Here is a 26,563-nt window from a genome sequence, read left to right on the forward strand (position 1 = left end):
AATTAAGCTTTGCTGTTCTGGCTATATGGGGTGGAGGGGAGTGGGGACTGGGCAAGCAATCAATCAGACAGATATACACACCAACAAGCGTCATCCATCTTATTTATTGCAATAGAAAAATAACAAAATAAAAGGAGGATATTGTTTAGTTTACAAGCTTGGGGCCCGGTCATTAAATACAACGTATAATGCCAGTCAGTCAGTTAAGATAGGTCCCCAATCTCACTGATTTACCCTGTCATTAAATACAACATATAATGCCAGTCAGTCTTGCGAATCAGTCAGTTAAGATGGGGTAAATCAGTGAGAAACCGGAAAAGATTTAGATTGTATGCCAATGACAATCCTGGTGGCATTCCAGTTTGGTCTGTTTGTGTGTGCTTGTGGGTTTCTTGTGAATGTTGTTGACTGTCCGTCATATCATGCGTTAGTGTCCGTCCAACTGTCTTCCTGTCTGTAGCCTTGCATAATTATGTCGGTGTCAACTACCCTACCAGAGCCATGTCAAAAGTTGTGCACTATTTAGGGTGCCATTTCAGGTGCCATTTCAGACACAACCCATGCGTGTCGTCAATTTGTCTGTCCCCATGCCTCATTTCTTCTTATCCTCGTCTTTCTTGCGGTTAGGCTTGGGTGGGCCTGTCTGGGAGGCCAGGGAGCCCATGGCGTTTCGGATGGCCTCATTGTTAGGGTCGACACCTGGCAGGTTCTGCAGGACGCTTTGGAGAAACTCTGGGTCCTGCATCACATCATAGTCATCCTCCTCCTGAGGAAGAACCACAAGGCACATCATTAATAAAGGCACTGATTATGTATTCTGTTTGTTGTCAGCACCATTTGAGCAGGTCAAATTCCTGGTACATGTACTTGCAAATAGAGGTGATCCTGATTGGAAGGGAGATGGAGAACTTACACACAAATGAGACAAAACACCAGTGACTAAATCGAGAAAGGGCGTGTTTCATAAACTGCAACTGGGAAATTTTAGCGGACCGACGTCACACGACTGTATTGAAAAACAAACTATAAGGTTTCTGATTTCATTGATCATGCGAGTTACCTACCTTGGCAGTTTCAGTGTCCATAGCATCGCCATACTCTAATCACAGGGATGGGTTGGTAGGGAATGGAGGGAGAGGGTCAAAATCAAATCAAATGTATATCATATGGAAACTCTATGTATCTGGAAATGTCCCTTTGTTTTGGTTTGCGGTGTAACTATGACAGTCCAGATCATTGGTAAGTAACAAGCTTTAAAAACGAAATGTTAAAAAAATGTAAAATCTATTTTTAATCATCCACACCGCAAAGTGTGTGTGTGTGTGTCAATGGGTGCTATTCTGAAAGCATGAGAGTGGATGGTGATTATAACGCACCCTCTCCGGCCAGAGACATCCGCATGGCGTATGCAATCTGCTCCTCCTCTGTCATATTGCTGAAGTCAGGCAGCACTGCAGCACCACCCGTCTCAGGCTGAGACACTGACATCTTTAGCAGGGCCTCCTCGGATTCTGAGGAATTAAACCATTACAGTACAAACATCTGTATTCTCCTTTATGCCTAACATACGTGAGATATTAGAATGGTTATGCATAAATAATACAGCAGACAAAAGGGATACACAAAACTTACTCACTAAATATACACACATATCTATACCTACCCTCACTTTCTTTACTGTCTGCTGTGGTGACATTGGCTGCAGAAGCAACAGCCACCTGGCGAGCCTCCTCCTCCTGCCTTTGTCTCTGCTCCTCCATGGACACACGCAGAGCCTGAGTAGAGAGGAACACAGTTAAAGGCCAGAAAAACTGTATGCTGGTGACTCTGGTTCACTGATTAAGGTCACTCTGGATAAGAGCATCTGCTAAATGACCGAAATATAAATGCAAAAATGTCACTTTAAAAGGAACCCTATTGCATTTTTACCAGAGCAAGCTCGGGGTCGGCGCTGGGGTCCACGCCAAACTCAAAGTCGCTGGCGCCCAGGCCCATCATAGAGCCTCCTTCCCCAGCCAGGATGGGGGAGGAAAGCAGGGCGTCAGCCAGGCTAGGCCCTGGGGGTACAGTCACCAGGTGGGAACCCGTACCCTCCTTCCCATTCAGAGTGTTGATGAAGGCAGTCAGCTTCTCCGTATTAAACTCCTGGAGGACGATGGAGGAAGAGACACACAATAGAGAATATGGGAGAAGGGGAGAGTGAGAATGAACCATTCAAGAGTTAATACTGTGTTATCTATGAAAATGTATGAAATACATTTATTTAGCTTGGAATGGAAACAAGCAGGAGTTAAAACCAAGTAATTGTGTTAATCACACACACACACACACACACACACACACACACACTTTGGAAAGTATTCAGATCCCTTGACTTTACCCACATTGTTAAGTTACTGCCTTATTCTAAAATGTATTAAATTGCCCCCACCCTCAATCCACACACACACCCACCCACCACCATAATGACAAATCAAAAACAGATTTTTACACATTTTTGCTAATATAAAAAATAAAAAAAATCTAAAAACATACCTTAGTTACATAACTATTCAGACCTTTTGCTAGGAGACTCAAAATTGAGCTCAGGTGCATCCTGTTTCCATTCATCATCCTTGAAATGTTTCCACAACTTGGGAGTCCACCTGTGGTAAATTCAATTGATTGGAAATTATTTGGAAAGGCACACACCTGTCTATATAAGGTCCCAAGGCATGTCAGAGCAAAAACCAAGCAATGAGGTCAAGGGAATTGTCCGTAGAGCTCCGAAAAAGGATTGTGTCAAGGCACAGATCTGAGGAAGGGTACCAAAAAATGTCTGCAACATTGAAGGTTCCCAAGAACAGAGTTGCCTCCATCATTCTTAAATGGAAGAAGTTTAGAACCACCAAGACTCTTCCTAGAGAAGGGTCTTGGGCAGGGAGGTTACCAAGAACCCAATGGTCAATCTGACAGAGCTCCAGACTTCCTCTGTGGAGATGGGAGAACCTTCCAGAAGAAGAACCATCTCTACAGCCCTCCACCAATCAGGCCTTCACGGTAGAATGGCCGGACAAACGCCACTCCTCAGTAAAAAGGCAAGACATCCTGCTTGGAGTTTCACAAAAGGCACCTAAAGGACACTCAGACCATGAGAAAAAAATTACCTGATCTGATGAAACCAACATTGAACTCTTTGGCCTGAATGCCAAGTGTCACATCTGAAGAAACCTGGCAAAATCCCTACAGTGAAACATTGTGGTGGCAGCATCGTGCTGTGGGGATGTTTTTCAGCAGCAGAGACTGGGAGACCAGTCAGGATCGAGGCAAAGATGAACAGAGCAAAGTACAGAGAAACCCTTTATGAAAACCTGCTTCAGAGCACTCAGGACCTCAGACTGGGGCAAAGATTCACCTTCCAACAGGACAACGACACTAAGCACACAGCCAAGACAACGCATGAGTGACTTCGGGGCAAGTCTCTGAATGTCCTTGAGTGGCCCAGCAAGAGCCTAGACCCCGATCGAACATCTGTGGATAGACCTGAAAATAGCTGTGTAGCAATGCTCCCCATCCAACCTGACAGAGCTTGAGACAATCTGGTGTGCCAAGCTTGTAGGGACACACCCAAGAATATTCAAGGCTGTAATCTCTGCCAAAGGTGCTTCAACAAAGTACTGAGTAAAAAAAAAAGAAGAACAAAAACATCTAAAAACCTGTTTTTGCTTTATCATTTTGGGGTATTGTGTGTAGTTTGAGTGAAAAAAATAGACTTTTTAAAATAAGTCTGTAACCTAACAAAATGTGAAAAAGTCAAGGGGTCTGAATACTTTCTGTATATATAAACAGTACCAGTCAAAAGTTTGGACACTTATTAATTCCAGGGTTTTTCTTTATGTTGACTATTTTCTAAACTGTAGAATAGTTGAGACATCAAAACTATGAAACAACACATATGGAATCATGTAGTAACCAAAGTGTTAAATCAAAATATTTTATATTCTTCAAAAGTAGCATGGTTAATATTGACAGCTTTGCACACTCTTGGCATTCTCTCAACCAGCTTCCCCTGGAATGCTTTTCCAACAATCAAAGGAGTTCCCACATATGCTAAGCACTTATTGGCTGCTTTTCCATCACTCTGCGGTCCAACTCATCCCAAACCATTGCAATTGGGTTGAGGTTGGGTGATTGTGGAGGCCAGGTAATCTGATGCATCACTCCATCACTCTCCTTATTGGTCAAATAGCTCTTACACAGCCTGGAGGTGTGTGGGTCATTGTCCTGTTGAAAAACAAATGATAGTCCTACTAAACGCAAACCAAATGGGATGGCGTATTGCTGCAGAATGCTGTGGTAGCCATGCTGGTTAAGTGTGCCTTGAATTCTAAATAAGTGAACTACAGGGTCACCAGAAAAGCACCCCCACACCATCACACCTCCTCCATGCTTCACAATAAGAACCACACACGCATCATCTGTTCACCTACTCTGCGTCTCACAAAGAGACGGCGGTTGGAACCAAAAATCTCAAATTTGGACTCATTGGACCAAAATGACAGATTTCCATCGGTCTAATGTCCATTGTTCCTGTTTCTTGAACCAAGCAAGTCTCTTCTTCTTATTGGTGTTCTTGAGTAGTGGTTTCTTTGCAGCAATTCGAACATGCAGTCCCCTTTGAACAGTTGATGTTTAGATGTGTCGGTTACTTGAACTCTGTGAAGCATTTTTTTGGGCTGCAATTTCTGAGGCTGTTAACTCTAATATACTTATCCTCTGCAAATCAAATTTTATTGTCAACATTCGTGTCCAGCAGATGTTACTGCGGGTGTAGTGAAATGCTTGTGTTTCTAGCTCCAACAGTGCAGTAATATCTAACAAGTAATATCTAACAATACACACAAATCTAAAGCAACGGAATGGAATTAAGAATGTATAAAATACTTGGACGAGCAATGTCAGAGCGGCATAGACTAACATACAGCAGAATGGAATACAGTATATACATATGAGATGAGCAATATGTAAACATTAACATTATTAAAGTGACTAGTGTTCTAGTATTAAAGCAGCCAGTGATTTCAAGTCTATGTATATGGGGCCGCAGCCTCTAATGTGCTAGTGATGGCTATTTAACAGTCTGATGGCCTTGAGACAGAAGCTGTTTTTCAGTCTCTCAGTCCCAGCTTTGATGCACCTGTACTGACTTTGCCTTCTGGATGATAGCGGGGTGACCAAGCAGTGGCACGGGTGGTTGTTGTCTTTGATTATCTTTTTGGCCTTCCTGTGACATCGGATGCTGTAGGTCTCCTGGAGGGCAGGTAGTTTGCCCAGGGTGAGGAGTTGGGCAGATTGCACCACCCTTTGGAGAGCCCTGCGGTTGTGGGCAGAAGGTGATAGGAGGTGATACAGCCCGACAGGATGCTCTCAATTGTGCATCTGTAAAAGTTTGAGGGTTTTAGGTGCCAAGCCAAATTTATTCAGCCTCCTGAGACACTGTTGCGCCTTCTTCACCACACTGTCTGTGTGGGTGGACCATTTCAGTTTGTCGGTGATGGATATGCCGAAGAACTTGAAGCTTCCACCTTATCCACTGTGGTCCCGTGGATATGGGTGTGCTCCCTCCGATGTCTCCTGAAGTCCAAGATCAGCTCCTGTGTGTTGTTGACGTTGAGTGAGAGGCACTACACTCCTAGGGCCCTCACTTCCTTCCTGTAGGTTGTCTCGTCATTGTTGGAAATCAAGCCTACTACTGTTGTGTCGTCTGCAAACTTGATGGCTGAGTTTGAGGCCTGCGTGGCCACGCAGTCATGGGTGAACAGGGAGTACAAGAGGGCTGCACACACAGCCTTGTGGGGCCCCCGTGTTGAGGATCAGCAAAGCGGAGGTGTTATTTTCTACCTTTACCACCTGGGGGCGGCCTGTCAGGAAGTTGCACAGGGCGGGGTTCAGAGCCAGGGCCCTCAAGCTTCATGATATGCTTGAAAGATACTATGGTGTTGAATGCTGGAACAGCATTTTTACATAGGTATTCCTCTTGTCCAGATGGGACAGGGCGGTGTGCAGTGAGACAGCATCGTCTGTAGATCTTTTGGGGAGGTAAGCAGATTGAAGTGGGTCTAAATGGCATATATTATTATTTATTATTATTATATTATTATTATATTCTAGGGTGTCAGGTAAGGTAGAGGTGATATGATCCTTGACTAGACTCTCAAAAGCACTTCATGATGACAGAAGTGAGTGCTACGGGGCGATAGGAATTTAGTTCAGTTACCTTTGCCTTCTTGGGTACAGGAACAAATGGTGGACACTCCAGCCAGCTGGTCTGCGCATGCTCAGAGGACGTGGCTAGGGATGCAGTCTGGGCCAGCAGCCTTGTGAGGGTTAACACGCTTAAATTACTTACTCATGTCGGCCACTGAGAATTTGAACCCACAGTCCTTGGTAGCGGGCTGCGTCGGTGGCACTGTGTTATCCTCAAAGTGGGTGAAGGTGTTTAGCTTGTCCGGATGCAAGACAGTGTCCGCGATGTGGCTGGTTCTCTTTGTAGTCCGTGATTGTCTTTAGACCCTGCCACATACGTCTCGTGTCTGAGCTGTTGAATTGCGACTCCACTTTGACTTTATACTGACGTTTGCCTGTTTGATTGCCTTACGGAGGGAATAACTACACTTTGTATTCGGCCATATTACCAGTCACCTTAAATGCAGTGGTTCACACTTTCAATTTTGCGCGACTGCTGCCATCTACGGTTTCTGGTTAGGGTAGGTTTTAATAGTCCGTGGGTACAACATCTCTTATCCACTTCCTGATAGCCTAGTGGTTAGAGCATTGGACTAGTAACCGAAAGGTTGCAAGATCAAATCCCCGAGCTGACAAGGTACAAAATCTGTCGTTCTACCCCTGAACAGGCAGTTAACCCACTGTTCCTATGCCATCATTGAAAATAAGAATTTGTTCTTAACTGACTTGCCTAGTAAAATAAAAAAATTAAATAAACTAGGTCACCGTAACAGTGTATTAGTCAATGTTATTCCCAGAGGCTACCTGGAACATATCCCTTCTGCGTGATGAAAACCATCTTGAAGTGTGGATTCCGATTGGTCAGACCAGCATTGAATAGTCCTTAGCACGGGTACGTCCTGTTTGAGTTTCTGCCTATAGCAAGGCATAAGAAAAATGGAGTCGTGATCAGATTTGACGAAGGGAGGGCCTTAAGCATCCCGGAAGTTGGAGTAGCAGTGGTCGAGTGTTTTAGCAGCGCGAGTAATTCAGTCAATAATATGGACTTGGTATTTTACCAAAGAGGGCTATGTTCTGTATACCATCCCTAGCTTGTCACAACACAAATGATTGGCTCAAACGCAATAAGGAAATCAATTCTACAAGGCACACCTGTTAATTGAAATGCATTCCAGGTGACTACCTCATGAAGCTCGTTGAGAGAATGCCAAGAGTGTACAAAGCTGTCGTCAAGGCAAAGGGTGGATACTTTGAAGAATCTCAATGTAAAATAGATATATAAACTATAACTTTTTTGGTTACCACATGATTCCATGTAGTGAGCACCATAATTCATTGGACAGTGACATTTTTTTTGTTATTTTGGTTCTATACTCTTAGCACTGAGTTTGAAAGGATACAATGACAACGAGGATAAAGTGCAGACAGTCAGCTTTAATTTGAGGGTATTTTCATTCATATCGGATGAACCGTTTAGAAATTATAGAAGCTTTTGTACATTGTCCCCCCATTGTCGGGCATCAAAAAACATTGGACAGTTTAACATAATGTAGAATAAAGTAATCATTGTTAATATTTGGTTGAATATCCTTTGCCTGCAATGACTGCTTGAAGTCTGCGATGCTTCGACATCACCAGAAGCTGGGTATCTTCCCTGGTGATGCTCTGCCAGGCCTATACTGCAACCATCTTCAGTTCCTGCTTGTTTTGGGGACTTATTAACTTCAGTCTCCTCTTCAGCATGTAAAATGCATGTTCAATTGGATCCAGATCCGGTCAACGATTTTCCACTTTTTGGCCATCAAAAACCCCTTTGTTGCTCTAGCAGTATGTTTAGGGTCATTGTCTTGTTTCATGATGAAGTGCCTACCAATGAGTTGAGGCATTTGGTTTTTATCTGAGCAGATACAATATTTCTGTAGACTTCAGAATTCATTGTTCTACTTCTGTCTGCAGTCACATCATCGATGAAGACAAGTGAGTCTGTTCCACTGGCAGCCATACAGGCACAAGCCATAACACCCCTCCACCATGTTTCATGGATGAGGTGGGATGCTTTGGATCATGGGCATGTCTTTTTTCCTCCACACTTCACTTTCCATCACTCTTCTACATGTTAAACTTTGTCTCATCTGTCCAAAATACTTTTTTGTGGCTCTTGTAGGTGCTTTTTTAGCAAACTGTAATCTCGCCTTTCTGTTCTTCAGGCTTATCAGTGGTTTGCATCTTGTAGCGTACCGTCTGTAGTCCTGCTGGTGTAGTCTTCCACGTATGGTAGACTTTGACACATCTACACCTGCATCCAGGGTAGTGTTTTTGATCTGTTGGGCTGTTGTCAGGGGGGGGGGGGTTCTTCACCATAGAGAGTATTCTCCGTCCATCCACTACAGTGGTCTTCCTAGGTCTACCAGGTCTTTTGACATAATTTAGTTCACCGGTTGTTTTTTTCTTGTTAATGATGAACCAAATTGCTGACTTGGGCATGCCCAGGGTTTTTGCAATGTTCCTGATTGATTGATCTTCATTTCTGAGCCTTATGATGGCCAGCTTCATTTGCATCGACACTGCCGTCTTCCTCGTGTTGTCACACCCCAACAACAACCTCCAAAGGCAAGCGCAGTCTAGAATCAATACATTCATCAACAGCTCTCCTGCATTCACTAACGACACAAATGAATACACCTGCCTAACAACACACATCTGTGAAGCCAATTCAACAAATACTTGTAGTAACTTAAAAATGGGGGGACAGTGTACAAAAGGTGGTCATTTCTAAACGGTTCATCCGATATGTATGAAAATACCCTCGAATTAAAGCTAACAGTCTGCACTTCACCCTCATTGTCATTGTATCCTTTCAAACTCAAAGTGCTAGAGTACAGAACCAAAATAACACAAAAATGAATTATGGTGCTCACTGTATGTATGTATGCATGTACAGTTGAAGTCGGAAGTTTACATACACCGTAGTCAAATACATTTAAACTCAGTTTCACAATTCCTGATGTTTAATCCTAGTAAAAATTCCTTGTTTTAGGTCAGTTAGGATCACCACTTTATTTTTAAAATGAAGAGAATGATTTATTTCAGCTTTTATTTCTTTCATCACATTCCCAGTGGGTCAGAAGTTTACATGCTACCAAATACTAATTGAGTGTATTGCCTTTAAATTGTTTCACATGGGCCAAACGTGTTGGGTAGCCTTCCACAAGCTTCCCACAATAAGTTGGGTGAATGTTGGCCCATTCCTCCTGACAGAGCTGGTGCAATGGAGTCAGGTTTGTAGGCCTCCTTGCTCGCACACGCATTTTCAGTTCTGCCCACAAATGTTATATGGGATTGAGGTCAGAGCTTTATGATGGCCACTCCAATACCTTGACTGTTGTCCTTAAGCCATTTGCCACAACTTTGGAAGTATGCCTGGGGTCATAATCCATTTGGAAGACCCATTTGCGACCAAGCTTTAACTTCCTGAATGATGTCTTGAGATGTTGCTTCAATATATCCACAATTTTCCTGCCTCATGATGCCATCTATTTTGTGAAGTGCACCAGTCCCTCCTGTAGCAAAGCACCCCCACAACATGATGCTCCCACCCCCGTGCTTCACAGTTGGGATGGTGTTCTTTGGCTTGCAAGCCTCCCCCTTTTTCCTCCAAACATAACAATGGTCATTATGGCCAAACAGTTCTATTTTTGTTTCTAATGAAACAAAAATAGAAGGACATTTCTCCAAAAAGTACGATCTTTGTCCCCATGTGCAGTTGCAAACCGTAGTCTGTGGTTTTGGAGCAGTGGCTTCTTCCTTGCTGAGCGGCCTTTCAGATTATGTCAACATAAGACTTGTTTGACTGTGGATATAGATAGTTTTGTACCCGTTTCCTTCAGAATCTTCACACGGTCCTTTGCTGCTGTTCTGGGATTGATTTGCACTTTTTGCACCAAAGTACGTTCATCTCTTGGAGACAGAATGCGTCTCCTTCCTGAGTGGTATGATGGCTGCGTGGTCCCATGGTGTTTATACTTGTTCATCTGTACAAACAATAGTACACGTGGTACCTTCAGGCGCTTGGAAATTGCTCACAGGGACGAACCAGACTTGTGGAGGTCTACAATTTTGTTCTGAGGTCTTGGCTGATTTCTTTTGATTTTCTCATGATGTCAAGCAAAGAGGCACTGAGTTTGAAGGTAGGCTTTGATATAAATCCACATGTACACCTCCAAGTGACTCAAATGATGTCAATTGGCCTATTAGAAGCTTCTAAATCCATGACATCTTTTTCTGGAAGTTTCCAAGCAATTTAAAGGCAGTCAACCTAGCGTATGTAAACTTCTGACCCACCGGAATTGTAATACAGTGAATTATAATTGTTGGAAAAATTACTTGTGTCATGCACAAAGTAGATGTCCTAACCGACTTGCCAAAACTATAGTTTGTTAACAACAAATTTGTGGAGAGGTTGAAAATCGAGTTTTAATGACTCCAACCTAAGTGTATGTAAACTTCCGACTTCAACTGAAAACATAAAAATAATAGGGCTAATTAAAAATACTGGCACAAGGAAACGATTCTTACCTCTTCCCCAAAATTTATAATATCCACATTGACCTTCTCTTTCTTTAAGCGCTTGGCCATTTTAACAAGCTGTGGGGGCCATAGATTGGGATGAACGGAAGCAGAGGGGGAGAGAAAGACCAGTAACCATGGTGACAAGCTGCATGTCTATTGTTGAAAACACACCTTCTGTGGGACCAGCTATAATGTACATTCATTTTATACAAAAATTGTATGTGCCAGAAAATAGTGCCATTGTGAGAGAAATTACATAATACTCGGTTAGGCTAGTTGCTATATCATCAAAGTAAGAGAAATATATGTTTAGATAAGACACTGGTAGGTGGCAAACTCACATCCTTGTCACTGTCTTCCACAGGGCTGCCCACAAAGGCAATTATCCTCATCTTGTGGTTCTTCCCCTGTCTGTGCTTTAGGGCCAGCTATTTAGACACAGAGAAAAACACATTATGCATGAACACACACACACACACTAGCCTGCTCAATTGTAACCTTTGTAACTCAGTGTAAAATAATGATCTGGCTTATATGACATTTTCAAAGACATTTTCTGCAAAAGCAATGACACTCACATGGGCCACCCGGATGCCAGTGCAGAAGCAGATCTTGCCTTTGGGCTGGATAGCGTGCAGTTTGGACAGGATGCGGCCACTGTCTGGGGTCAGTGTGGTCAAGACCTCACAGTTACTGCAGTCAAACATAAAAAATCCAACCAAACAGCATTAAAACTGGGAATGTCTGTCAGTCAAGGCATCGGTTTTCCACCTAAATGCCACTATTTGGTATCAGAGGCCTCCATTTCATTTTACAGGCCACACAGTTCAATTAGTCTCAGACTCACATGTTCATATGAAACACTCGTTTCAGAATAGTTATTTGTTCTCCTGGTTCTCAGTCAGACAACTCGTATTTTGAACACACAAAAAAACACAAGCTTACTTAGCCATCGAGATTAGGCCAACATTGTTCTCGGGGTTTGCCCGAGTTTTGGAGTGACAGACGATGTTGACGGCATCTTGCTGGGCTTGTAGTCTAGTGGGCAGGAAGTCTCCATTGCGCATATACTCACTATTGTCCACACTGGGGATGAGAGAGGGACATAAATGAGCCGGATTGAAGAACAATAGGATTATCAGAATGGTTAATGCTGCTATGCAGAGCTGGGACGATAAACTAAAAATTATCAACACCGATCATACAAATCATTTATCGCAGGCCTTTTGCTGACAACGTTCATTCTGATAAGTAGCCTATACTAGAGAAATGTGAAGTTTGAAATTAAACAAGGGTGCTAATATGGGTGATTGTTAATGGGCCAATTGATGGCGACTACAATCAAACTACTGGTAGTAGCAGTTTAAATGGTAATTTAAAAAAAAATGCACATGAATGTTTTAGACTTATCGTTCCATTTATCATCACATCAATTCAGGCAATGTATAGCGATATGAATTTTTGTCCATATTGCACAGCTCTATAAACACCTGCTTTCAGAATTGTGACACTGCAAAATGTAAAAGGGTAGCTAATGAAAGAATGTAAACAGCTAGATAAAAATCAACAAATGCCATTCTTATGCAAACTAGAATAGTTTGGATGACAGTTGAAACATTCAAGATGAACTGGTCATGGGAACATGTAGGATAGGAATGGGCAACGCCAGTCCCCCTTTCTCAGGGCCAGGGGACTCTAGCCAAGTTGCTAGATCACCCAGAAATATTACATATGTAAAGAAGCCAATTGATATACACCCGGAAATATGAATAACTAGGCTGAATAAATTGCTATCAAAGACACACTTTTAGCTACAGTTCATGTCTGTCTAGCCAGCTAGCTAGCAATTAACGTTAGACAACCTCTTGTGATTAGCATACAAGCTAAGCTAACGTTTAGCTAAATGGCAGGTAAAGCTAGTTAATAACATCATATGCTAGTAGGCAAACGGGTGCCATTGGTTTGTTATCCATTTGTTCAAAGTCACAAATAACGTATATGATAATGAAAAGCGTTAACGAATTTCTCCCCTTGATGTTCCCTGACACCGATAGATAACGTTAGCTAGACAGCTAATGACTTAAGTCAGTCAGTAAATCCCCCTATTCCACTGGTTTAGCTAGCATAAACAATTTTACCCCAAGAAGTATACAATTGCGTCGGCGTTTCCTTCCCTTCATTGTAACGTATAAAGAAATCCTTTATGAAACAGATATAACGCAAACAAGATGTGTGTTATTCTTACCACACCATAGTACTTTCGAGTCCCATTTTGAAAACTTTCTGGTCGCTCTCTGACAATGTAAGAACCTCACTGTCTATTGGAGAGAAGAAACAAGACATGTGATTGGCTAATAGATGTTTTAGCTGACAATGAGCAGCTAAAATGTGCAGAAGTCAGTGAGTTCTTTTGATTCTGGATGGCCAAATAGCTAACGTAGGCAACAATGACAAGAAACTGCCATGCATGAGTAAGTGATTCGTTTCAGTTAGTTTCATTCTTGTTCTTGATACCATGTCTTGTTTTGACTGATTTCATGTTAATGCTCATATGGCTAAAATGAACTAGCTACATAACGAACAACTGTAATATAGTTTACATGTTGTCAACAATCTAAACCAAGTCTGTTTTGCCCCATAGTTGCGCACACCATAGTTGCGTTTGTTACGTAACTATAGCACCTCATATCAAAGACCCTTGCTTTTTTTTCTGATACCCAAATGTGTAATCATTCCTCCAAGCATATTCATAATAAAATGTTAAATAATGTAAACAGCACATCATGTAAATTATGCAAAAATATTTTCCCTACATCATCTTTCAAGACTTTCAAGATGCCAGTTCTCCAAGAACAGAAATACAAATGTGCAATTGACAGCATATGAAAAGGCATTTCTGTGATTCCAATATACAGTACCAGTCAAAAGTTTGGACACACCTACTAATTCAAGGGTTGTTCTTTCTACATTGTAGAATAATATTGAATACATCAAACTATGAAATGACACATGGAATCATGTAGTAACCAAAAAAAGTGTTAAACAAATCAAAATATATTTAGCTTATGTAACCTTCCTGGTCCTGTCCCTCAAGTTAGTGAGTCAACACAGGATGGAGCAATGGATGGATAGTTAATTTATTTCCAAAGCTGCAATGCTGGGACACACACAGTATGGATGAATGATCATTCGTCGACGGGATATAAATAGCACTCCCACAGCTATTCTCCATAAATCTGCTATATAATATACTACCAAAAAAACTATCAAAATGTCTATCAAGGTCATTGTGATCATATAGTGGATTTAACCATTTCTAATAATTCCTATAATAAAAATAAATACATTGTTTCCATGTGTAATCTCATATTTACAGCATCATCCATTTTAGTATTCAAAATATATAAAAAATAACTTGAAATTACTCAATGTCACACTTGTGGCAAAGAAATATATAATATACCTAGAATGTATTACAAAGAAATATATTACACCTAGAAGGTGCTACATATTTGCCTCAACTAACAAAACCAGGCAAATACACTGGCTGGTGCTTATGAGTTTATAAAACATATACATTTGTCATAAATTACCTGCAATGATGGGACACACATAGTATGGATGAATGATCATTAGTCGATGGGGATATAAATAGCACTCCTAAAGAAGATGCATTTTCGAGTTAGCTACCAATTTCAAAGAGGGAACTTTAGCTAGCATAAAACCCACAAGGAAAACTGATATTCAGCAAATAACAGTGGTTTATTTGAAGCCAAACCAACAACAGTAGTTACTAATAACATACATTTCTAATGTACAATGTAAAAGGTGGATTTGACAAATTTCTCTCCCGGAACCATTCAATTTTCACCTCAACCATAGCAATTCTGCATAAATCTGCGGTGGATTACCCAGAATCCCATAATTTTATCACTGGGTGTATTAGACAATGTAAACACACTAATCTACCAGGAGGTGGCATAATACCCATTTTATGCAGGAATTTAAAATGTAATTACACTGTTACACTTACAAACCATAACGCAAAAATATTGCTGATTGTCACCAAAAACAGATTTACTCCCGTGTACACCTGTGTCACGGCTGGGGTCCGCCCCGCCCCGCCCCCATATATATAGACCCCATGGCCGCGACACACATTATCTTTCATTTTCTCGGTGGACGTCCGTACGGTTCGTTTGGTAAGTCACTGGGAAGTGTAATATCTTGAGTGGACTTATACTCACTGGCTGTTTGCATCCGGCCACATGGCCAGCCCCTCCTCTTGAGTGCTCCACTTGCTGCACGTGGTTGATCTGTATCTTCCGCCGTGGTTGTCGTGCTTGTGTTTTGTTAGCGTTACACTAGACTCTGTGTGCATCCTTTAATATATTGGTGCCTCTTGCTGCCACAAACTGTGGTACACAACTTTCCAACTGGCTTGTTCTGTGTGTGCTGTGAATTGCTTCACATGGTGTGTGTTTTCTTTTTTGGTTCTTTCCCCTGCAGAATCCCCTGCAGAATGTAAGAGTATTGTGGTGGGCTTCCACTATGTTGAGATGTTGAGTTACTCCATCATATGGTGCTGTTTTTACTGCTTGATATTAAACCAGCTAGGTGATATTGCAGTTGGTGTAAAAAAAGAGAACCACAAATCAAATCCATTACCTGGTTGCTGTTTTTTGTCTGCCTGTTTTTCCCACACGTGTCTTCCCTGTTTTTGCAGAGATACTGGGTAATGTATCCCTCACCAGGGTGTCAGAACCCAGCTCCATGGCCGTGCTCGCTTGGCTGAGTTTATGGCTTCCATTTTTGACAGGTGTGATTGTGGCACACCCCCTGCATACCTCGTGTATGCACTGCCTGGGTTTGAGCCACGCGGAGAGGGCGGTGGAGCGCCCTACTGGATGCCTGTTTTGTGATGTTCTCAGAACGCCTGCGCCTGGCGTGATTGGAAGCCATGCGCGAGTGGGTCAGCCAGGCTCGGGCTCAGGCTGGGGATGAGCTCCCTCCTTCAGGAGTGGTGCGCCAGCAATCTGTTAGGCCCTCTACTGGGCACAGTACCCCTCCCAGGAAGCTTGCCCGGAGCCACCGCAGGCAGAGCCCATCTGCTTGCTAGTCCTGGACAGGGTTAGGGTTAGGGACCACCTTGAACGGAGGGCGCATGACCTGTGTCAGGAGGTTGATAGCTTCGATGGAGATGACAGCTGTTCCTTGTTGGCCAGTGATAGGATGTTCCTGGGGACAATGCTGGCACTGTTCACTACCATGAAGGGGCTACCAGGTTGACAGGCCATCAAAAGCCGGCGGTGGAGAGCGACCAGAAAGTTTTCAAAATGGGACTACAAAGTACTATGGTGTGGTAAGAATAACACACATCTTGTTTGCTTTATATCTGTTTCATAAAGGATTTATTTATACGTTACAATGAAGGGAAGGAAACGCCGACGCAATTGTATACTTCTTGGGGTAAAATTGTTTATGCTAGCTGTGCAGTGGAACAACAACCTGGCAACCGTCAGGGGATGTGCCTGGGGTAGCCAGGTGCTCGGGGCGCCAGAGGAAAGGTGGGCCCCGGCAGGACCCCTAACACGCCCTTCCCCAGCCTCGGCCGTTTCTCCTGATCTCATAGAGCAAAGTGGGAGGAGTGTGTTGAATCCCCATGGGTGTTGTCCACAATGCTCGAGGGGAACCGACTCCAATTCGGGTGCCGGCCTTCGTGTCCCCACGGTGGCCGACCCCCACGGTGGCCCCACCATGGTGGCCACACCACGGTGGCCGACCCCCTGCGGCTCTCTTTCACTCCTGGACAAGGGTGCCATCCGCAGGATCGAGAGTTCAGAACATATATGTGGGTTCTACTCCTTATTTTGTGGTCCCAAAAAGAGACGGAGGGTTTCGACCAATTCTGGACCTCTACAACCTCAATGGGTACTTAAAGGTACTGAGGTTCCACATGTTGTCCCCAGTCCCCAGCCTGTCACTCCTTTCTCTCAGATGGGGTGGAGATGCTGAGGATGTGCCGCCGGGAGCTGGTCAGCACAGATGCCCCCCAGTTCGGCTGGTGTGACCAAGGGCAAGTCGGCCAGCAGCTGTTGGCTACCTTCTTGGTGCGACAGGCACATCAATACACTAGAGCTGTACTGCTGACCCTGCAGTCTTTCCTTCCACATCTGAAGGGAAGACATGTCCTGGTGAGAATGGACAACACCACAGTGGTGGCTTACATCAACCATCATGGTGGACTGAGGTCACACCGCCTCCATCTTATGGCACGGGAGCTCCTTCTCTGGGTTCAGGGACGTCTAGCGACTCTACGCACAGCACACGTACCTGGCATCCTGAATGTGGCAGCGGATATGCTCTCGAGGGAGGGCCCGCCACCTTTGGACTGGAGCCTACATCCCCAGGTGGTCCAGCACCTGTGGGACAAGTTCGGGAGAGTGTTCGTGGACCTGTTTGCCTCCCCGGACAATGCGCACTGCCCTCTGTGGTATTCCATGTTGGAGCCACCAGGCCCACTGGGCTTGGATGCCTTGGCTCACAATTGGCCAGGGCTGGAGCATTGCACTTTTCCCCTGATCCAGGCTGTGCTGGACAAGACCAGGTTGGCAGAGCATCGTCTGCTTCTGGTGGCCCCATACTGGCCCTGACAACCCTGATTCAGCCTTCTGCTGTCGCTGTTGTCTGGGACACCTTGGCAACTTTCCCTGAGACCGGACCTGCTGTCTCAGGCCGGGGGAACTTTGTGGCATCCAAGGCCGCACCACCTCAGTCTGTGGGCTTGGCCACTGAATGGCACCAATGGTCCATGTTAGTACTACAGGAGGGTGTAATGAACACCATGCAGAACGCAAGGGCGCCGGCTACAACTGCACTGGTGGTTGTTCTGCTCTTGGTGCACTGGTATTGAGGTTGTGCCCGAGTCATGCGGGGTGTAGTATGTCCTCCAATACCTGCAGGCTCGCTTGGATGAGGGCTTGACAGCCTCTACAGCAGAGACTCTCTAACTGGATTATGGAAATGATTATGACAGCATACCACTTGGCTGGCAGGCCAGTGCTGGGATCTGTGGTGGCAGATTCAACACAAGGTGTGGCTGTGTCCTGGGCTCTACTGAGAGGAGTGCCCTTCGCTGATATCTGTGCTGCGGCCAGCTGGGCTTCCTCTTGCACCTTTGCTAGGTACCATCGGGTAAATGTGGCACCTCCCTGTGCGGTTGGTTCAGCGGTCCTGGGCGTCGCGTCCCCTTCCGGGGACTGTGCCGGGACCCCCCTTTCCACATTGACGGCCCCTGCGTCTTCACCACTGGCTGGCCAGTTCCCTCTAGCACCGACTAATCTGGTATGGGTATACCAAAATATTGCAATGATCCAGTATAGTGAAACATAAAGATGTGCGCTATTTGGATCACACCAATCCTCTAAGGTGCAAGATGCGCCTCAATGATGTAGAGAACGTGTGTTGAGGCCATGGGGTCTATATATAGGGGCGGACCCCAGCTGTGACACAGGTGTACACGGGAGTAAATCTGTACATGAATAAAATGGTGCCGGAAGAAATGGCAGCAGTTGTACGGGCGCCCAACCAATTGTGCTATTTTGTGGGTTTTTTCGCGTTATTTGTAACTTATGTTGTACATAATGTTTCTGTAACCATATCTTACGGCAAAAAAAGAGCCTCTGGATATCAGGACAGCGATCACTCACCTTGGATTAGACAAAGATATTTTTCTACAACAAGGAGGACGCACAGGACATTCTCCAAACACCCCACAAGGCCAACATCCCCGTTATATGCAAGAGGAAGTGACGCAGGTACAGAGGTCAACGAGCCGGATGCCTGGTCAGGACTTGGAGAAGGTGACTGGGAAAGCTGCCGTTACCGTCAATAATACTCGCCAACGTGCAATCATTGGACAATAAATTAGACGAGGTACGATCACGAATATATCCTACCAACGGGACATCAAAAACTGTAATATCCTATGTTTCATGGAATCATGGCTGAATGACAGCATGGATATTCAGCTAGCGAGATATATGCTGCTCCGGCAAGATAGAACAGCACACTCCGGTAAGACGAGGGGGGCGGTCTGTGCATATTTGAAAACAACAGCTGGTGCATGAAATCTAAGGAAGTCCCTAGATTTATTGGGATAAATTGCAGGCCACAATACTTGCCTAACGAGCTTTCAGCTATCCTTTTCGTGGCTGTTTATTTACCACCAGAGACGGATGCTGGCACTAAGACCGCATTCAGTCAGCTGTATAAGGAAATAAGCAAACAAGAAACCACTCACCCAGAGGCGGCACTCCTAGTGGCCGGAGACTTTAATGCAGGGAAACTTGAATCAGTTCTACCAAATTTCCATCAACATGTTAAATGTGCAACAAGAGGGATTTTTTTTCTCCAGATCACCTGTACTCCACACACAGAGACGCGTACAATGCTCTCCCTCGCCCTCCATGTGGTAAATCCGACCACAACTCTGTCCTCCTGATTCCTCCTGACAAGCAAAAATTAAAGCAGGAAGCACCAGTGACTCTGTCTATAAAAAAGTGGTCAGATGAAGCATATGCTACAGGACTGTTTCGCACAGACTGGAACATGTTCCGGGATTCTTCCGATTGCATTGAGGAGTACACCACATCAGTCACTGGCTTTATCAATAAGTGCATCGATGACGTCGTCTCCACAGTGACCGTACCGACATACCCCAACCAGAAACCGTGGATTAGAGGCAGCATCTGCACTGAACCTAAAGGCTAGAGCTGCCGCTTTCAAGGAGCGGGACTCTAAACCGGAAGCTTATAAGAAATCCTGCTACGCCCTCCGACGAACCAGCAAACAGGCAAAGCATCAATACAGGGTTCAGACGCTCGTCTTATGTGGCAGGGCTTGCAAACTATTATAGACTACAAGGGGAAGCACAGCCGCGAGCTGCCCAGTGACATGAGCCTACCGGACAACTAAATCACTTCTATAGCCGCTTCAAGGCGAGCAACACTGAGGCATGCATGAGAGCATCTGCTGTTCCGGACGACTGTGTGATCATGTCCTCCATAGCCGACATGAGTAAGACCTTTAAACAGGTCAACATTCACAAGGCTGCGGGGCCAGACTGATTACCAGGATGTGTGCTCTGGGCATGTGCTGACCAACTGTCAGGTGTCTTCAATGACATTTTCAACATGTCCCTGACTGAGTCTGTAATACCAACATGTTTCAAGCAGACCACCATAGTCCCTGTGCCCAAGAACACAAAGGCAACCTGCCTAAATGACAACAGACCCGTAGCACTCACGTCTGTAGCCATGAAGTGCTTTGAAAGGTTGGTAATGGCTCACATCAACACCATTATCACAGAAACCCTAGACCTTAGCCCAGTACATCACTTGGGCTAAGCTGCCTGCCATCCAGGACCTCTACACCAGGCAGTGTCAGAGTAAGGCGCTGAAAATGGCCAAAGACCCCAGCCACCCCAGTTTTAGACTTTTCTCTACTACCGCATGGCAAGCAGTACCGGAGTGCCAAGTCTAGGACAAAAAGGCCTCTGAACAGTTTTTACCCCCAAGCCATAAGACTCCTGAACGGGTAATCAAATGGCTACCCGGACTATTTGCATTGTGTGCCTCGCCCCGACCCAACTGTGCCCCCCACCTGACCCAACCCCTTTTACGCTGATGCTACTCTCTGTTTATCATATGCAGTCACTTTAACTATACATTCATGTACATACTACCTCAATTGGGCTGACCAACCAGTGCTCCCGCACATTGGCTAACCGGGCTATCTGCTTTGTGTCCCGCCTCCCACCAACCCCTCTTTTACGCTACTGCTACTCTCTGTTCATCATATATGCAGAGTCACTTTAACCATATCTACATGTACATACTACATCAATCAGCCTGACTAACCTGTCTGTATGTAGCCTCGCTACTGTTATAGCCTCATTACTGTATATAGCCTTTCTTTTTACTGTTGTTTTATTTTCTTTACTTACCTATTGTTCACCTAATACCTTTTTTGCACTATTGGTTAGAGCCTGTAAGTAAGCATTTCACTGTAAGGTCTACAGCTGTTGTATTCGGCGCACTTTGATTCGACAAACTTTGATTAGATTTGAAATCCTCACCTCGGAGTGGTACCAATATACTGGAGTGATCTAAATAGCTCTCATAACCGTGGTTACATGCGTGACCTTCGATCAGTACAATAAAGTACAATAGTCCCAAATGGAAGGTAAACAGATTGAGTTTCATCTTTAGCCTCATTAAATCAGCCAAAACAAGCTCAATAACTCAATGCATGCACAAACTCCTGTTGAAATATGCATTCACCTGTATTGTAAATAGGCCTAGGCTACATCTTAGTTTACCCAGTTCATCAATAGAGATTTACCTTTCAAATAAATGATTACCTTGATGTTGTTTTTTTTATCAAAGTAAAATGTAATGAATAATTGATTCATTAATGCACATATTCAAGTAAAAAATGTAATTATATTGAACTCAAAAGATCTGTCTGGATCAAGTGCCAGTCTATGACCGTGGCTAATACGCCTTTTTTTGGCGTGTTCTCATTTTGGCATCAAGTAACGTAATGGTATAGAGTATCGTGATACTAAACATGTCGTCAAAATTCTGGTTCCTCATAAGCGGATTTCTCACATATATTGAACAAAAATATAAAGTAACATGCAACATTATCAAAGATTTTACTGAGATACAGTTCATATAAGGAAATCAGTCAATTGAAATAAATTAGGCCCTAATTTATGGATTTCACATGACTGGTCAGGGATGCAGCCATGGGTGAGCTTGGGAGGGCATAGGCCAACCCACTTGGGAGCCAGGCCTACCCACTGGGGAGCCAGGCCCAGCCATTCAGAATTAGTTTTTCTTTGTAACAGACAAATACTCCTCAGTTTCATCAGCTGTCCGGGTGGCTGGTCACAGATGATTCCGCAGGTGAAGAAGCCGGATGTGAGGGTCCACGACTGGCATGGTTACACGAGGTCTGCGGATGTGTGGCCAGTTGGACATACTGCCACATTTCCTAAAACGATGTTGGAAGCGACTTATGGTAGAGAAATTAACATTACATTTTCTGCAAAAGGCTCTGGTGGATATTCCTGCAGTCAGCATGCCAATTGCACGCTCCCTCAACTTGAGACATCTGTGGCGTTGTGAGAACTGCACATTTTAGAGTCCCCAGCACCAGGCGCCCCTATGGAATGACCATGCTGTTTAATCAGCTTCTTGATATGCCACACCTGTTCCGTGGCTGGATTATCATGGCAAAGGAGAAATGCTCACTAGTAGGGATGTAAACAAATGTGTGCACAACATTGGAGAGAAATAAGCTTTCTGTCCGTATGGAACATTTCTGTGGTCTTTTTATTTCAGCTCATGGAACATGGGACCAACACTTGACATGTTGCATTTATATTTTTGTTCAGTATAGATGCACATCTTAAAATCAGGTTACAGACGGTTAACTAGGCCCCTAGACTTAGCGAGTGAAACAATATTAGTAGGCTAGTTAATAGGTTTTGTAACGAGAGGTTGAGGTGTTGAGTACTATACTTTCATTGTTAGGTGTTGATAGGTTAGGTGCGGCAGATAGCCTAGTGGTTAGAGCGTTGGGCCAGGAACCAAAATATTGCTAGATCGAATCCCCGAGCTGACAAGGTAAAAATCTGTCGTTCTGCCCCTGAACAAGGCAGTTAACCCACTGTTCCTAGGCTGTCATTGTAAATAATAATTTGTTCTTAACTGACTTGCCTAGTTAAATAAAAAATAAAATGGCACGTTAACTCATTCCACGGAGGACTGAGGGTTTGTGGGTTTTCGCTCTTCCCATGTCCTTGATTGATGAATTAATGTCACTAATTAGTAAGGAACTCCCCTTACCTGGTTGTAGTGCTGGACGATATGGCCATAATATCATATTAAAATATTTTTACAAAAAACAGGGTATTTGATTATTTGCCACATGCGCCGAATACAACAAGTTTAGACTTTACCGTGAAATGCTTACTTATAAGCCCTAAACCAACTATGCAGTTCAAGAAAATATTTACCAAGTAGGCTAAAATAATAATACAAATTATGGGGGCGAAGTGACTATGCATAGGAAACAAACAGCAGGTAGCAGCAGTGTACAAGAGGGGGGGTCAATGTAAATTGTTTGGTGGCGATTTTTATGAATTGTTCAGCAGTCTAATGGCTGAAAACAATCTATAACTTGGATGACTGGCATCTCTGACAATTTTATGGCCTTTCCTCTGACTCCTCCTATTAAATAGGTCCTGGATAGTCGGAAGCTTGGCCCCAGTGATGTACTGGGCCATTCGCACTACCTTTTGTAGTGCCTTACGGTCAGGTGCCGAGCAGTTCCCATACCAGGCGGTGATGCAACCGGTCAGGATGCTCTCCATGGTGCAGCTGTAGAACCTTTTGAGGATCTGGGGACCCATGCCAAATCTTTTCAGTCTCCTGAGGGGAAAAAGGTTTTGTCGTGCCCTCTTCACAACTGTCTTGATATGTTTGGACCGTGATAGTTCATTGGTGATGTGGACACCAAGGAACTTGAAACTCTCGACCCGCTCCATTGCAGCCCCGTCAATGTTAATGGGAGCCTGTTCGGCCCATCTTTTCCTGTAGTGCACGATCAGCTCCTTTGTCTTGCTCACATTGAGGGAGAGGTTGTTGTCCTGGCACCACTCTGCCAGTTCTCTGACAACCTCCCTATAGGCCGTCTCATCGTTGTTGATGTTCAGGCCTACCACTGATGTGTCATCAGCAAACTTAATGATGGTTTTGGAATTGTGTTTGGCCACGCAGTCGTGGGTGAACAGATAATACAGGAGGGGACTAAGTACACACCCCTGAGGGGCCCCAGTGTTGAGGATCAGCGTGGAAGACTTGTTGTTGCCTACTCTTACCACCTGGGAGCGGCCCGTCAGGAAGTCCAGGATCCAGTTGCAGAGGGAGGTGTTTAGTCCCAGAGTCCTTAGCTTAGTGATGAGCTTTGTGGGCACTATGGTGTTGAACACTGAGCTGTAGTCAATGAACAGCATTCTCACATAGGTGTTCCTTTTGTCCAGGTGAGAAAGGGCAGTGTGGAGTGCGATTGAGATTGCGTCATCTGTGGAACTGTTGGGGCGGTATGCGAATTGGAGTGGGTCTAGGGTGTCCGTGAGGATGTTGTTGATGTGAGCCATGACCAGCCTTTCAAAGCACTTCATGGCTACCGAAGTGAGTGCCACGGGGCGATAATCATCTAGGCGGGTTATATTCGCTTCCTTGGGCACAGGGATTATGGTGGTCTGCTTGAAACATGCAGGCATTTCAGACTCGATCAGGGAGAGGTTGAAAATGTCAGTGAAGACACTTGACAGTTGGTCCGCGCATGCTTTAAATACACATTCTGGTAATCCGTCTGGCCCATCTGCTTTGTGAATGTTGACCTGTTTAAAGGATTTGTTCACATCGGCTACTGAGAGCATTATCACAGCCTTTTATGCTCGCGTCATCCAGAACAGCTGGTGCTCTCGTGCAAGCTTCAGTGTTGCTTGCCTCGACGCGAGCATAAAAGGCATTTAGCTCGTCTGATAGGCTTGCGTCACTGGGCAGCTCATGCCTGGGTTTCCCTTTGTAATCCGTAATTGTTTGCAAGCCCTGCCAGATCTGACAAGCATCAGAGCCGGTGTAGTAGGATTCAATCTTAATCCTGTATTGACGCTTTGCTTGTTTGATCGTTTGCCTGAGGGCATAACGGGATTTCTTAGAAGCGTCCGGATTAGTCTCCCGCTCCTTGAAAGTGGCAGCTCTAGCCTTTAGCACGATGTGGATGTTGCCTGTAATCCATGGCTTCTGGTTGGGATATGTACGTACAGCCACTGTGGGGACGACATCATCGATGCAATTATTGATGAAGCCAGTGACTGAGGTGGTGTATTCCTCAATGCCATTGGATGAATCCCGGAGCATATACCAGGCTGTGCTAGCAAAATAGTTCTGTAGTGTAGCATCCGCGGCATCTGACCACTTCCGTATTGAGTGAGTCACTGGTACTTCCTGCTTTAGTTTTTGCTTGTAAGCAGGAATCAGGAGGATATAATTATGGACAGATTTGCCAAATTGAGGGCGAGGGAGAGCTTTGTATGCATCTCTGTGTGTGGAGTAAAGGTGGTCTAGAATTAATTTTTTACCCTGGTTGCACATGTGACATGCTGGTAAAAATGTGGTAAATCTGATTTAAGTTTGCCTGTATTAAAGTCCCCGGCCACTATAAGCAACACTTCTGGGTAAGCATTTTCTTCTTTGCTTATGGCCTTATAGAGTTGGTTGAGAGCGGTCTTAGTACCTGCTTCACTTTGTGGTGCTAAATAGACGGCTACAAATAATACAGATGAGAACTCTCTTGGTAGATAGTGTGGTCGACAGCTTATCATAAGGTACTCTACCTCAGGCGAGCAATACCTCGAAACTTCTTTAATATTAGACCAGCTGTTATTGACAAAAAGACAAAAAGACACACACACCCCTCGTCTTACCAGAGGTAGCGCCTCTGTTCTGCCAGTGCATGGAAAATCCCGCCAGCTCTATATTGTCTGTTTCTTTATTAACCACGTCTCGGTGAAACATAAGATGTTAAAGTTTTTTTAAATGTCCAGTAGGATAATCTTAATGCCGGTTAGGATAATCTTAATAAACTCGGCAATAAAAGAAATGCCCTTGCAAATGTCCTTGTCTTTCAAAGGTAATTAGTAAAAATCCAAATATCTTCACAGATTTTAATTGTAAAGAGTTTAAACACTGTTACCCATGCTTGTTCAATGAACCATAAACAATTAATGAACATGCACCTGTGGAACGGTCGTTAAGACACTAACAGCTTACAGACGATAGGCAATTAAGGTCACAGTTATGAAAACGTAGGACACTAAAGAGGACTTTCTACTAACTCTGAAAAACACCAAAAGAAAGATGCCCAGGGTCCCTGCCCTTCTGCCTGAACGTGCCTTAGGCATGCTGCAAGGAGGCATGAGGACTGCAGATGTACAATCCCTCTATCAGTGCTCAGACTGTCCTCAATATGCTGAGAGAGGCTGGACTTGGGGCTTGTAGTCCTGTTGTAAGGCAGGTCCTCACCAGACATCACCGGCAACAACTTTGCCTATGGGCACAAACTCACCGTCGCTGGACCAGACAGGACTGGCAAAAATTGCTCTTCACTGACGAGTCGCGGTTTTGTCTCACCAGGGGTGATGGTCGGATTTGCGTTTATCGTCGAAGGAATGAGCGTTACACCGAGGCTTGTACTCTGGAGCGGGATCGATATGGAGGTGGAGGGTCCGTCATGGTATGGGGCGGTGTGTCACAGCATCATCGGACTGAGCTGGTTGTCATTGCAGGAAATCTCAATGCTGTGTGTTACAGGGAAGAGATCCTCCTCCCTCATGTGGTACCCTTCCTGCAGGCTCATCCTGACCCTCCAGCATGACAATCCACCAGCCGTTCTGTGCGTGATCTCCTGCAAGACAGGAATGTCAGTGTTCTGCCATGGTCAGCGAAGAGCCCGGATCTCTATCCCATTGAGCACGTCTGGAACCTGTTGGATCGGAGGTTGAGGGCTAGGGCCACCCCCCCCAGAAATGTCTGGGAACTTGCAGGTGCCTTGGTGGAAAAGTGGGGTAACATCTCATCTTCAGTACTTAATGCAGCTGGTGGCCACACCAGATACTGAATGTTACTTT

At 44.5% G+C, this 26,563-nt stretch overlaps 1 protein-coding gene across 1 annotated transcript; it reads right to left on the reverse strand.

Annotated features, from left to right (window-relative positions):
* Positions 1 to 85: 85 nt before the first annotated feature.
* On the reverse strand, positions 86 to 13,187 carry LOC118398345 (26S proteasome non-ATPase regulatory subunit 4-like). The gene is made up of 10 exons (XM_035793584.1): positions 13,040 to 13,187; positions 11,740 to 11,880; positions 11,373 to 11,487; positions 11,136 to 11,222; positions 10,801 to 10,869; positions 1,930 to 2,145; positions 1,664 to 1,775; positions 1,377 to 1,511; positions 1,065 to 1,099; positions 86 to 766 (listed from the first exon to the last, which is right to left on the reverse strand). Exons 1-10 carry the CDS (start codon positions 13,135 to 13,137, stop codon positions 593 to 595), a joined length of 1,182 nt encoding a protein of 393 aa, XP_035649477.1. The 5' UTR covers positions 13,138 to 13,187; the 3' UTR covers positions 86 to 592.
* Positions 13,188 to 26,563: the final 13,376 nt, after the last annotated feature.

This window comes from Oncorhynchus keta, chromosome 19, assembly GCF_023373465.1.
Source record: "Oncorhynchus keta strain PuntledgeMale-10-30-2019 chromosome 19, Oket_V2, whole genome shotgun sequence".
NCBI classification, from domain to species: domain Eukaryota; kingdom Metazoa; phylum Chordata; class Actinopteri; order Salmoniformes; family Salmonidae; genus Oncorhynchus; species Oncorhynchus keta.

Excerpts from the sequence above, each read along its gene's own strand:
- LOC118398345 (XM_035793584.1), bottom strand. The coding sequence starts at position 13,137 with ATGTCTTGTTTCTTCTCTCCAATAGACAGTGAGGTTCTTACATTGTCA. Across the intron at positions 10,870-11,135 it reads TGGAAGACAGTGACAAGGAT|CTTGTTAAAATGGCCAAGCG; the intron begins GTGAGTTTGCCA and ends TGGCCCCCACAG. Across the intron at positions 1,512-1,663 it reads AGACAGTAAAGAAAGTGAGG|AATCCGAGGAGGCCCTGCTA; the intron begins GTAGGTATAGAT and ends TTAATTCCTCAG.